At 55.2% G+C, this 12,659-nt stretch overlaps 1 protein-coding gene across 7 annotated transcripts in view; it reads left to right on the top strand.

Annotated features, from left to right (window-relative positions):
- LOC116952233 (inositol hexakisphosphate kinase 1-like) overlaps positions 1 to 12,659 on the top strand; it is a 52,905-nt gene that overhangs the window by 17,894 nt on the left and 22,352 nt on the right. Inside the window, exons 1-4 of one of the 7 annotated variants that reach the window (XM_076074176.1) lie at positions 1,789 to 2,481; positions 9,669 to 9,857; positions 10,626 to 10,792; positions 11,261 to 11,431. In XM_076074176.1, coding sequence (XP_075930291.1) covers positions 10,681 to 10,792; positions 11,261 to 11,431 — 283 coding nt within the window. In that variant the 5' untranslated portion in view covers positions 1,789 to 2,481; positions 9,669 to 9,857; positions 10,626 to 10,680. Of the gene's footprint in view, positions 1 to 1,788; positions 2,482 to 4,058; positions 4,511 to 4,717; positions 7,003 to 9,668; positions 9,858 to 10,625; positions 10,793 to 11,260; positions 11,432 to 12,659 lie in introns of those variants that run through there. The other 6 variants (XM_076074175.1, XM_076074177.1, XM_032971404.2 and 3 more) reach the window with 6 other exon arrangements.

Genomic DNA, 12,659 nt, shown 5'->3' with positions numbered 1-12,659 from the left:
TGTACGGTGCGGAAGAAGTTCAAAATGAATGTGGTTCACCCTGCTAGATTTTTTTTTTAGGGGCTGTCTATTTCGGGTATATTTAAAGGCGTGGGTGATTGGATGTGGAAATTAATGCCAGTGAAACGTTATCCACTGTGAAACATGCGCCCTTTGCACGAGGTAGTTCAATTACTGACATTCAAAGGTAATTGACAGGCACTACCGGATTGGAGATGCTGTGGCGGTGAGTGTGGTCAGTGCCGTATTATCCTAGTAGCAAAATTAGCTGCATATGCTACGGGCTCTGCACTTTCGTGGGCCCCGCGCTAAACGCTTTCAAGCTATCAATTCTGGTTCAGTGATTCTGCACTTGCTCTATTACTATAGTACTATACTGCCTTCAACTTTTATGGACGACTGGGTGTTTAAGCTTAGCGATTTGTCGTATTATCTGGCTGTATAGCAAATGAAAAAATACAATAACTTTACTATGCAAGTAAAAAAAAAATGTTTTAATATATTTATTTTATTTAGGATCCCCTTTCTAACATATACTACAGGCCCCGCACTAGCTTAATCCGGCACTGTGTGTCGCAATGAGCCGGCCTCGAAGGGGCAAGCCTCCGATCCTGGGGTGTGGAGGCGAGGGTGAGTGGATCACCTTGAGATTTGTGAAACTTCCAAAATCCCAAGAACCTTGAGTCTCGGTGTGGCTTATCCTGGATAAATGCATTGTGCCTTTTTTAACGTTGTATAGGGTTCTCGCTGTCAGTCTTGCAATGCAGGTGTGGCGAATTTATATATCTTATTCCTGAAGTTTTATTGCCTCAACTGAAAACTATTTTTTTATTTTATCAAGTAAAGCCCACTGAGCCAAAAGCGACCTGGCCACAAACGATAGCTCAACGAAGTGGCTTATCACCTACGTGGAAATGTATAGCAGCCAAATACACGCACGTTGGTTCTAAATGTGGAGGGAAAAACCAGAGGACCCGGAGCAAAATCCGTGCGTCCACTGCGAGAACATGCAAACTCCAAATATACAGCGGGCGTCAGGGTTGGGATCACGACCTCCTGCATACCAGGCGAGGGGGTTAACATCTCGCCACCGTGGCACCGCTGAGATTGTGCTCTTGACGTCTCGCCGTGCAACGATTTGGAAGTAGATATTACAGAGCTACCTCCGAGACCCCTTCCAATGACCCTGCCGTATGGCAGTTTATTCAACCTGCAGTGTAAAACGAAGATTTCACGCATTGTTGCTGTTGTTGGTTATTGTCAACACGGTACGCACGGAAACCCGCGTCAGTCACGGGCAGCGTCTGAAATCCGGACTCGAACCCAGGTTTCTTATCCGCGCAGGCTCAGCGTCCCTGACCCCTGAGCCAACCCGGCCGCCCCACCGCTGCGAAAGCGCAACACGCAGCGCGCCCAATGCGAATGCCCACATATGGGCGGATTCGCGCATTCCATCGCGATTAGCGGCGGGCATTACCCTCCTCCTGGTGCGCTCGTGTGCTTTGTATGTACGGTGCGTACGGTGAGATTGTTTCGCGCCGTGCGTAGCCGACCGCGCTAATCGGAGGCCCCCGTGGAAGCGTCTGCCCCTTGCTCGCGTGTTCACCATCGAGGCTCCCTTATCGCGCTGCGCGGCGTTTTGGCCACTGCTGCCGTTACGCAAGGTTACGTGCGCGTGCGCGCGTGTGCACGTAGAACTTCTATCGCACCGTACGTAGCCGACCGCGCTAATCGGAGGTGCGGCATGGGGAGGGGGGGGGCGGCATGGGGAGGGGGGGGCGATGAGGGTGGCATTGTAATCGGTGCCCAAGTGCAGCAGACCAGATCTCAAGGAGCCAAATGAGAGAGAGGCCCTAAAGAAAGTGCCATGAATTGTTCGTTGCGATTCGTGAGGCATGGGGTGAGCGACGCACGTGTCCTGTCACGGAACTAAAGCAGCTTTTCATTCGCGTTCCCCCCTCGGAGCTGTGCACTGTTAAATCATGGAGATTGAAAACTCATTTATTTTCCAACTGCTTTTTGCGTGTTGAGTTTGTTGCCCTCCCCCCGCACCCCCGATTAGCGCAATTGGCTACGTACGGCGCGAAAGAAGTTCAACATACAGCAGCAGCGAGGCTCGCCTTATGTCCCAGGGCTGCCCGGCTAGCTTCGTTGCGCGTGGGTGCACGCGCATGCGCGCGCGCGTTGACCCGAAGTCGCGTGTTGGAGGTGTGTCCCGTGCGCGTCGCGCCCCTGTTTATGTTTCTCCCCGCGCTCACCGATCACGCGCGTGCTCGTGCGCGTGCTCGAGCGTGTGCGCGCGCGTGTCGTACACACACACACATACACACACGCGCGCGCCCTCCCCCGGTGACGCGTCGCGGCGGACGCGCGTCGCCAAGTGCCTGCGATCTACCGCGGCAGGGGACACTTCTATTGCGGCAGCCCGCGGCTCACAACCAAGTTCGGCTCGCGGCCGGTTTGGACGGTCGCTGGCCTCATGTGAGTTTGTCCTTTTTGCGCTACGATTTACGGTTACGGAGGGAACAGCCAAGACTTGTTTACTATATATATAGCGTATATATACACGCGCGCGCACGCACGCTAACACACGGTCGGACAGCGTAAGACGATAACTCGTAAAAGCAAGTTTGGGAATTAAAACACGATGAGTCGTTTTTTTTTAAGTAGGAACACGGCGCAGGTTAATAAGCGGCTTCGCCTGTTGACGAGGCGGTCGTTCTGCTGCCGCTGCGTTTTGGCCAAATCTCGGCTCGAGCTTGGAACATTCAAGGAACGTTCAGCACGTTTTGAATCACAACGGTGATCTTGCCGCTGCTGCCGGGTAGGGTTTATTATTTTAAGGTCGTGCCGTGCAAGGACAGATCGTGCTCAGAAGTGGAGCATTCGGCTCCCGAAGAAGCTCCCAGCACGCGCAGCGGAACGTCGGACACTGTGCCGAACGACACGCGGCACGGCCGGAGGACACATCGGAACGGAGCGATGGTCTTCTCGAGCGAACGCGTGCGCACAGCGCGTGTTGGTGTTGTACGTTGTGTGGGTCTCGGTGTAAGTTTGTGGGTGCTCAATATAAGTTCGTTGGATCTCGATGCAAATGGGATGTTGTTGTCCTACGGCGTCCGCCCGACGCAATGACGGCACCGGAGGAATCCCGCGATGCGTGAAAAAAAAACCACGCGCGGCGTTCCGTGGGAGACGAGACGCCGGCCGGCCGGAATTAGGTGGCAAATGAGCAGTGGTACCGGCCACGGCCGCGTAGCGAGTGGGTGGACTGGATGCGGTGTGGCCGCACTGGATGCGATGTGGCCAGGACCTGGATGCGATGTGGCCGGACTGGACGCGGTGTGGACGAACTGGATGCGGTGTGGCCGTACTGGATGCGGTGTGGCCAAACTGGATGTGGTGTGGCCGAGTGTGGACATCTTTTGCTGCACGGGTAGCCTGACCAGGACAGAGCCGGCTGAAATTAAGCCTTGGTCTTAGTTTATGGGTCTCTTATGTAAGTCTATGGATCTCTGTGCAAGGCTATGAGTCTCTTGCGTAAGTCTACGTGTCTCTATTTAAGTCTATGGGTGTCTACGTAAGTCTATGGGTCTCTGTGTAAGTAAGTGGGTCTATATGTAAGTCAGTGGGTCTATATGTAAGTCTATGGGTGTCTATTTAAGTCCGTGGGTCTCTATCCAAGTCCGTGGATCTCTATGTTCATGGATCTCTTCTGTAAGTCTATGGGGTCTCTAAGTCTACGAGGCTCTATGGAGGGCTTTGGGTCCCACCCAGGGCTTCAATCTCACTTGCATATTCTCCCGGTCGCTGCATCGCTGTACCATGTAGTAGGTGACTTGCAGTGCACAGGCATGGCGAGAAGCATGCACGGCCGCGGTGCGCCGTGTGCGTAAATATATTCCAGGTCGACATTCGGCGGGAGGTCGCGGGGCTACGGGGTCCCCCCACGCTAACGCTAATTGTCACCGGTAAAGAGTTAGAATTAGCGAGCTGGGGCGGTGATGGGGGGCATGTGTAGGAGGAGGGTGGGAAGAGGAGGAGAGGGGGGTGAAGAGTGGAACAACACTGGGAGGGAGTGGGGATACGGAGGGAGAGAGAGGGACAGAGGAGAGACGGTGGCTGGGAGCTATTTTGAGCGCGTGTCGCTGGTCTGTGACGTCCCCCCTCGCATCGCTCGCCGTCTCTCCAAATCTCTCTCCCCCCCCTTCCCTCTCTCTCCCCCTCCCTCGCCCTCTCTCTCTCTCACGCTCTCCTTCTGACGCTCCCCCCCCTTCCCTCTCACGCTCTCACACGGCCGCGACTCGCCCACAACGCCACACGTTCCCCACCCACCACGTGGAACGAGTGGAGGCAGCGGAGGCAGCGGAGGCAGCGGAGGCTGAGTTCGTTTTGACTTCACTGCCCCCCCCCCTTCGCTCCACCCTACCCCGCAGCCGGCTTTGTTTTGATTTACTTACAGAGAGCGCCCGCAGCGGGCCTCTCCCGATTAGAACTCCTGCAACACTTGGTGAGGCTCACGTGCGCAACGCGTTCCCTTTTTTCCCCCGCGCGTGTTGTTTATCGCCGAGATTTGGACGGTGTTTATTTGTGTTTGGTTTGTGTGGGGGGGGGGGGGGTTCGTCGGAGAGGTTTGGAGGGTGGCGACGGTGTGAGAGACGGTGGGGGGAGACGGTGTGGGAGACAGTGGGGGGAGACGTCGCAGAGTCCGCAGGGAGGACGCGCGCGTGTCCGGCGTTCGTTCTGCGCTGCCGCCGGTTCGAATCCGTGTGGCCGCCCCCTGGGTGGTTTGGCAACCCCCCGCGCGGTGACGCTGCCAACGCTTTGGCGTCAACGACGACGAAGAAGAAGCTGCTGACCGCTACGTCTGACCCCGGTGTTTGTCGTCGTGGTGTTAATGATGTGTGCGTGTGTGTGCGCGCGTGCGTGTCTGTGTGTTTGTGTGTCTGTGTGTTTGTGTGTGCGCGCGTGCGTGTTTGTGTGTCTGTGTGTCTGTGTTTGTGTGTTTGTGTGTCTGTGTGTTTGTGTGTCTGTGTTTGTGTTTGTGTGTCTGTGTGTCTGTGTGTTTGTGTGTCTGTGTGTTTGTGTGTGTGTCTGTGTGTGTGTGTCTGTGTGTTTGTGTCTGTGTGTTCGTGTGTTTGTGTGTCTGTGTGTCTGTGTGTTTGTGTGTCTGTGTGTTTGTGTGTTTGTGTGTCTGTGTGTCTGTGTGTCTGTGTTTGTGTCTGTGTGTCTGTGTGTTTGTGTGTCTGTGTGTCTTTGTGTCTGTGTGTCTGTGTGTTTGTGTGTCTGTGTGTCTTTGTGTTTGTGTGTGTGTGTCTGTTTGTGTGTCTGTGTGTTTGTGTCTGTGTGTTCGTGTGTCTGTGTGTTCGTGTGTTTGTGTCTGTGTGTTTGTGTGTCTGTGTGTCTGTGTTTGTGTGTCTGTGTGTGTGTCTGTGTGTTTGTGTGTCTGTGTGTTTGTGTGTCTGTGTGTTTGTGTGTCTGTGTGTTTGTGTGTGTGTGTCTGTGTGTGTCTGTGTGTTTGTGTGTGTCTGTGTGTTTGTGTGTCTGTGTGTTTGTGTGTCTGTGTGTTTGTGTGTCTGTGTGTCTGTGTGTTTGTGTGTCTGTGTGTTTGTGTGTCTGTGTGTCTTTGTGTTTGTGTGTGTCTGTTTGTGTGTCTGTGTGTTTGTGTCTGTGTGTTCGTGTGTTTGTGTCTGTGTGTCTGTGTGTTTGTGTGTGTCTGTTTGTTTGTCTGTGTTTGTGTCTGTGTGTTTGTGTCTGTGTTTGTGTGTTTGTGTGTCTATACGGGGGGGGGGATCTTTGTTCGTGTTTAAACCGCGCGGCGTTGACTTTTAAGTGGTCTCGAGGGTCAGTACCTTGCGAAGTTTTCGTGTTTGGTAATTGTCGACGTGTCGGACTTGATTGCGGTGACAAAATCTCACTTGCTGGCGACTCGGCTAAAGACGGACACGTTGGGCCACGGTCGGAACTCCCCGCAGATCCTTTCACAACGGACGTTTCCGTCGCTGTGCTGGGTTGTGGGAAGCGGGTGAACTCGACCAGGTCGGGATGTTTTGAGGATCGGATAACGCGACGCCGTAGCTCGGCGTTTTATCCCAGGGTGTCGTTGCGCTCGTAGCCGTGCGTGTCCAGGGTTCCCGGGGTCCGTGAAGCCTCCGTGGGCTTCCCTCACCTGGGTGTCCAACAACGACGTTTCTCTCCGTTTGTCCGCGGTATAGCAGGTGATTTTTCGGTCGTTTTTTTGTGTTTGTTTCTACGTACGTATGTTGAACTTCTTTCGCACCGCACGTGGCCAACCGTGCTCGTCGGAGTTGTTTCCGTGGTCAGAGCCACGCTTTTGATCAATGTTTGCCAGTTCCCTCCGTGTGGGTTTTTCTTGAGCTCCTCCGGTTTTTCCCTTCCACATTTTGAATCGACACGGGTTTAGAGTATTTTAGCTGCTGTTACATTTCCACGTGAATCGCCACTCCGTTGAGCTGTCTTTTGCGTTCGCCAGGTCGCTTCTGAAAAAAAAAGCTATTTTGCTAAGTGGGCTTTACTCGGCAAAATAATAATTGTTTAGTTTCGGGCTGTCTCGCTCATCGCGGAGCCTAACGGGGCCACTCACGCGTCGCCCGAGACGTCTCTCTTGGAAATCCTGCCTTCCGAGAGGTATTTTTTGACACCGGCGCTGGGGTGTTATCCAAAAATTTAAAAAGCGTCTATTTTTAACATTACCCGGGTCACAAATTGCCACCTCATGAGACCACGTGGAAGATCGGAGTCGGAGTCGGGCTTACTAAACTAAACGGCGCTGCCACGGGGAAGTGTGGCAGGATTCTTTCTCTTTTAGCGGCTTTCTTTTCGCCTTGGGTTTTATTCGTATTTTTAAAGCAGGCGGAGGGCCCATCGAGACGGTCGAGTGGACAGGCGGTGCGTCGTCACTGACAACATCGTCAGTAGCGGCGGCGGCGGCAGTCATGTTCAAGCCACACCTGGACGCAGGCTACCTTCCACAAGTCACCGGTGATGCGACAATCCGACTCGTCCCTGCGCACGGGCTGATCGGTCGATCGGTCTGTTGGTCGCTCGGTCGGTCAGCCCCTTCATCTTACCTGTCCATCTGTCTGTCGGTCTTCGTCACTTGACAAGTCCATCGGTATCTTTGTCTGTCAGTCAGTGAGGCCATCGTTGTATCGATCTGTCTGTGAGTTTCTTTAGGGGTGCCACGGTGGCGAGATGTTAACTACCTCGCTCGGTATGCAGGAGGTCGTGGGCTCAATCCCGACCCTGATGCCAGGCCCGCGGAATTTCCGTCCGCGGCACGTTTCAGTGTTTTTGAATCACCTAGCGAGCCGGGCGTGATTTAACCCCCCCCCACCCCTTACCTCCCGCGGGGGGGGGGGGGCGGCGGAGGGGTTGCCAGGCTTTGAATTTAGCGTCGCGCAACCGCTGACGGCTTTGCCCACAGCGTGTTCGGCTACAGAGGACAAATCGGCGTGCGGGTGTGATCGCAGTAATTGCTCCATCGCGAGCGGGTTACGTAACGTCTCGCGGCGTCAGTCTGAGCGTTAGGTAAGAGGCACGCGTTTCTCTGCTCGCACCGCGCATGACCATCTGCCGGCTCTCGAATTTGTATTTGTTGTTGTCGCTCAATGGTAAACACTGGTGCCGCCTCGCAGCAGGAAGGTGCCTGGGTTCGATGTCCGGCTCGGGCGTCTTTCTGTCTGCGGTTTGTATGTTCTGCCCCTGTTCTGTAGAGTGTGAGTGAGTGGAGTTTGTATGTTCTGCCCCTGTTCTGCAGAGTGAGTGTGAGTGGAGTTTGTATGTTCTGCCCCTGTTCTGTAGCGTGAGTGAGTGGAGTTTGTATGTTCTGTCCCTGTTCTGCAGAGTGAGTGAATCCGAACCACACAGTGTGACTGGTGCAACATGACGACAACAAACCACAACAACACAGTAATCACAACAACACCGTAATCACAACAACGCCGCGACCACAACAATGCCCCAACCACAACAACACCGCGACCCAGGCCTCAACAATGCCCCAACCACAACAACACCACGACCCCGGCCACAACAATGCCCCAACCGCAACAACACCGCGACCCCGGCCACAACAATGCAGCGACCACAACAAGTCTCCATTTATTGCCGTTTCAGTTTTGCGTTGCGAGCGATTGTTTCGTAACACGGTTTGAATGTTTACCGTCGTGTTATCCACCTTTGCTCCAGGCTCGCGCAAGTCTGGGCGGGTTTGCGTGAGCGGAGTTTGATGACGAGGGATTTCTGAATCGCTGCTCTTGCGAGTAGCGGTGGCCGGGTGGATGTAAGAATGCCGAGCTTGGCACCGATAAGGTCTTGCGTTCCGACTTAACCAGCTGCCTGCGATGGAACTGTGTTCTCACGTTCGTTGGGTTGACGGTCTCAATCTGGTTAGCTCGGTTGGCTATGCGCGATGCGGAAGAAGTTCAACATTGCGTATGTACAATAACGGACTGCAAGTCCCTGCATTGAAATCCGGGCCTCAGCCACTGCCTGTCATTTAAACCGGGTTTCTCAAGTGCAGGGAGTTGGTGGTTACCACTGACTCACATAAAGACCCATCGACTTACATAGAGACAGATTTACTTAAAGGCCCACTGGCTCACATCGAGACCCAGAGACTCGCATCGACCGAGAGCTGTGGTTAAACCGGGTTCTTAAATGTAGTGAGTTGATGGACTAAGCCTGGTCACTAATGACTGTATATATAAAACAAAACCCATCACAATATATTTGGTTCTCAGAATTGTAAATATCGGTTTTGACTCTTGTCATGCGACGAACGTCACTCTCATATGCGGGGACAGTGTGCACCAGAGGTCACTTGAATGGATCTCAGCGTCAGCTCCGCGACATCCGCTTCCGCGGGCCGTTGTCCGACGCGAAGGCAGGTTCGGGCTGCCCTGAGAGGTTTCCCCGATGATGCCGCAAACGGCGATCGCACTCACCAGATAAAATTGGGGGGTTGGGGAGAAGTTATATCAAAAACAAAAATGAACTCTCGCGCCGATCGCGGCTGCGTTCCGCAGCTTCGTACGGACGGGACACGCTCGCAACACCCCCCCCCCCCCGTCGCTCGACGCCAGAGTCTGATTAATAATTAATTGTGTCTTTCGCACCGCCGGGTCGTTGTGCCCGACCTTGCCGAGCCCTCTCCCCCGTTTCTCCGCGCCCGACTGGCGCTTGTTTACCCCCCCCCGCAACGTTCCGCCGTCGGGTTACGGGGCCCGTGCGCCTCGTTCTGGTTTTGTTTGGTCTGTTTAATCAACGCCGCGTTTGGTGACGCTAAAAGGAATAAAGGCGCAGCCCTGAAATGTGCCTTCTCGCGCCGCTGCCCCGGCGTACGCGCGGCCCTGACCAGAGCGGGCCGCCGTGAGCCTCTCCGTCGAGGGTATTGCTGCCTACTCGTGAATGGGGTGGGGGAGTACCCACACTTCACCCCGCCACCGGCGACAATGCCGATCAAATTGGCTGCGGTGTGCCGGTGTACACCGCTGCCGGGGTGGACATGCGATTCGAGCCGGCGATCTCTTGTTTTTTTTTCCAGTCCAGGTGCGTGGACGTTTCACACCGCTGCCACGTCACCCCCTCCCCCCCCCCGTATTTGATGTAAAACGACCTTTGTTTATTTTGCTTTGTGTCGGCAGACGTTGCGGATGAACCGTTGGCGATAAAAGCCCGTAGGCGACGGGGCGTACGGGCGCAAACGCGACTCGTCGTAGGGGGACTCGCGAAGCCTCCGATCGCCGTACCCAACGCCGCCACTCCACAAGCGCCGTGCCCGCTCCACCGGCGCCGTACCGTGCCCGTCTGCGGAGAGGTGCGACCCCGCACAGGTGCTTTGCTCCGACGGTCCGATGACGGCCACCGGGCTGGGGTAGAGCGCCACGGCGAGGTCGCCGGCGTGGGTGGCGGTGGTGGAGGGCCCCGGAGGTCTGAGCTGGCGCCGCTGAGACCCAGCGGCTGAATCCGTAACGGCAACAGCGGCCAAAGTGGCCAAAGTGCCGAATCCGTTTTTTGTTTTCTTTTACTCGCTGTAAAACAATTCAGAATCAGACTATTTATTTATACTGCAGGAGGAGGAATCCGATGAGCTATGAAGCTCTCTTTCACAGATGTCCAGTTAGGGGCATGGAGAAAGGTAAACAAATCACTTAAAAATATACAATTTATATTTTTGGTATTAACCGTTATTTTCAGAAGCGACCTGGCCACAAATGATAGCTCAACGAAGTGGCTTATCATGTGGAAATTTCTAGGAGGCAAATTCTCTAAATGCACGCTGATTCTAAATGTGGAGGGGAAAATGGGAGGACCCGGAGAAAAATCCACTTTACCACAGGGAGAGAAAGAGAGACACGCAAACTCCAAATATACAGCAGCACGCGTCAGGGGTTGGGATCGAACCCACGACCTCCTGTATACCAGGCGAGGTAGTTAACATCTCCTGGCCACCGTGGCACCCTGAGACAATTTATCGTCGTCTCAGCTGAGCGCCAAAGCTGAAGTACAACTCTCTTGCCGCCGCTGTTGTTGTAATCACAGCTGCGGTTGACATTGACGTCGTTGTTGCTGTTGTTGCTGCTGCTGCTGCTGTCGTTTAGCGGAGCGCGGCGGACGTGAGGCTGTGCAGGAGCGAGCGTGTGCCGCCCCAGCCCCATGGTGAAGAGAGACATGTGCATGCTGGAGCCCCTGCGGAGCATGGAGCGCAGGGGCAGCAGGGACTCGGCCCCGTGCCTCGCCCTCGATCCGTTCGTCCCCGGCCCGGCAGGTGAGAGAGTGGGCTGCCACTACCGCCACCACTGCCAACACCACTACCAACCGGCGCCTTTACCACCATTATTACCACCACGACTACCAACGCCACCACGGCCACCACGGCCACTACTACCACCACTACCAACACCACTACCGCCGCCACCACCACCCCTGCCACCACCATTACCAACACCACTACTAACCGCCACCACCGCTACCACGGCCACCACTACCACCACTACCAACACCACTACCACTGCCACCACCGCTGCTACTACTGCCACTACCACCGCCACCACCACCGCCACCACCACCCCTCCCACCGCCCCTCCCACCACCATTACCAACACTACTACCAACCGCCACCATCACCGTTACCACCATGTCAGCCACCACTACCGCCACTCCCAGCGCTCCCACCGCTACCACCGCGGCCTACCTCCGGCTTTTGGGTTCCATCTCCCTCCGTGTGGTCCCCCAGCAGCCGGCAGGCGTGGCGTCCAGCTGGAGCCGTTTGTGCACCAGGTGGGTGGCCACACGAGCATGCTGCGCTACGACGAGCACACCATCTGCAAGCCGCTCATCTCGCGCGAGCACCGCTTCTACCAGAGCCTGCCGCAGGACATGCGCCAGTTCACCCCGCAGTACAAAGGTACGCGCTCCACCACGGCCACCACCACAGCCACCACTACCGTCACCACCACCCCCACCAACACCACAGCCTCCACCATCGCCACCACAGCCACCGCTACCATCACCATCACCGCCGCTACAGCCACCACAACCATCACCACCACCGCCGCCACCACCATCGCCACCACAACCACCACTACCATCACCACCACCGTTGCTACCATCGCCAGCCAGCAACCAACTACCATCACCACTGCACCCCAGCTCTGCCACACTGAAACAAACACACAAACACGTACACATGTGAATGTCCGGTCCATCGCTGGGGGGCATTGGCCAACATTCATAACCCATAGACTTACATACAAGGCCATAGACTTAATTAGAGGGGCTATAGACTTACATAGAGGGGCCATAGACTTACATACAAGGCCATAGACTTACATACAAGGCCATAGACTTACATAGAGGGGCCATAGACTTACATACAAGGCCATAGACTTACATAGAGGGGCCATAGACTTACATACAAGGCCATAGACTTACATAGAGACCCATAGTCTTACATAGGGAGCCATAGACTTGCATAGAGACCCATACACGTACAAAGAGGGGCCATTGACCTACGGAGAGACCCATAGACTTACACATAGAGCCATAGAAGGCAATCGGCAGACCGAACCCGCCGGTGCTCAGACCTGACATTCATCTCCCTCATCGGCGGGGAAAACACCGAGGAAGTGTGTCGGTGGCGCGGCTATTCTGAGCGGAGCGCGTAACGATACGGACACTCGGAGGCACAAACAACCGCTCGCAGTAATGGGCCGGGGGACCTCACCTCTCGCTTTTATCTTCCCCGTGTTGTGGCTTCCCCCGCCAGGCGGGGGGCTAAGCGCGCCGGATTTACACTGCGGCGGGGAGGGCGGTGCACTCCGTGTAGCGCGTTAATAGAGGCCGCGCGTATTTATAGTCCCGTCCGGAGGACACCTCGCGCTGCTTTTTGCGAAGGGCTCAGGGCTAATGGAAGGGATTTCTGCTGCTGCTGTTGCTGTTGCTGCAGTCAGCCAGCCAACAAACCAGCCCACCAGCCAGTCAGTCAGCCAGCCCACCAACCAGCCAGCCCACCAACCAGCCAGCCCACCAACCAGCCAGTGAACCCACCAAACAGCCCGACCACGATTTAGATGCCTTTACCGAAAGTGGATCCGAACCCTTTGGATGGGAATTCTGTTTGTCCCGAAGCACTC

The sequence above is a fragment of the Petromyzon marinus genome, chromosome 46, assembly GCF_048934315.1.
Source record: "Petromyzon marinus isolate PM22_M1 ecotype Great Lakes invasive population chromosome 46, UKy_Petmar_22M1.pri1.0, whole genome shotgun sequence".
Taxonomy (NCBI): Eukaryota; Metazoa; Chordata; class Hyperoartia; order Petromyzontiformes; family Petromyzontidae; genus Petromyzon; species Petromyzon marinus.
Note: the sequence above shows the minus strand (reverse complement) of the source record. Positions and strands in the feature narration are given on the sequence as shown.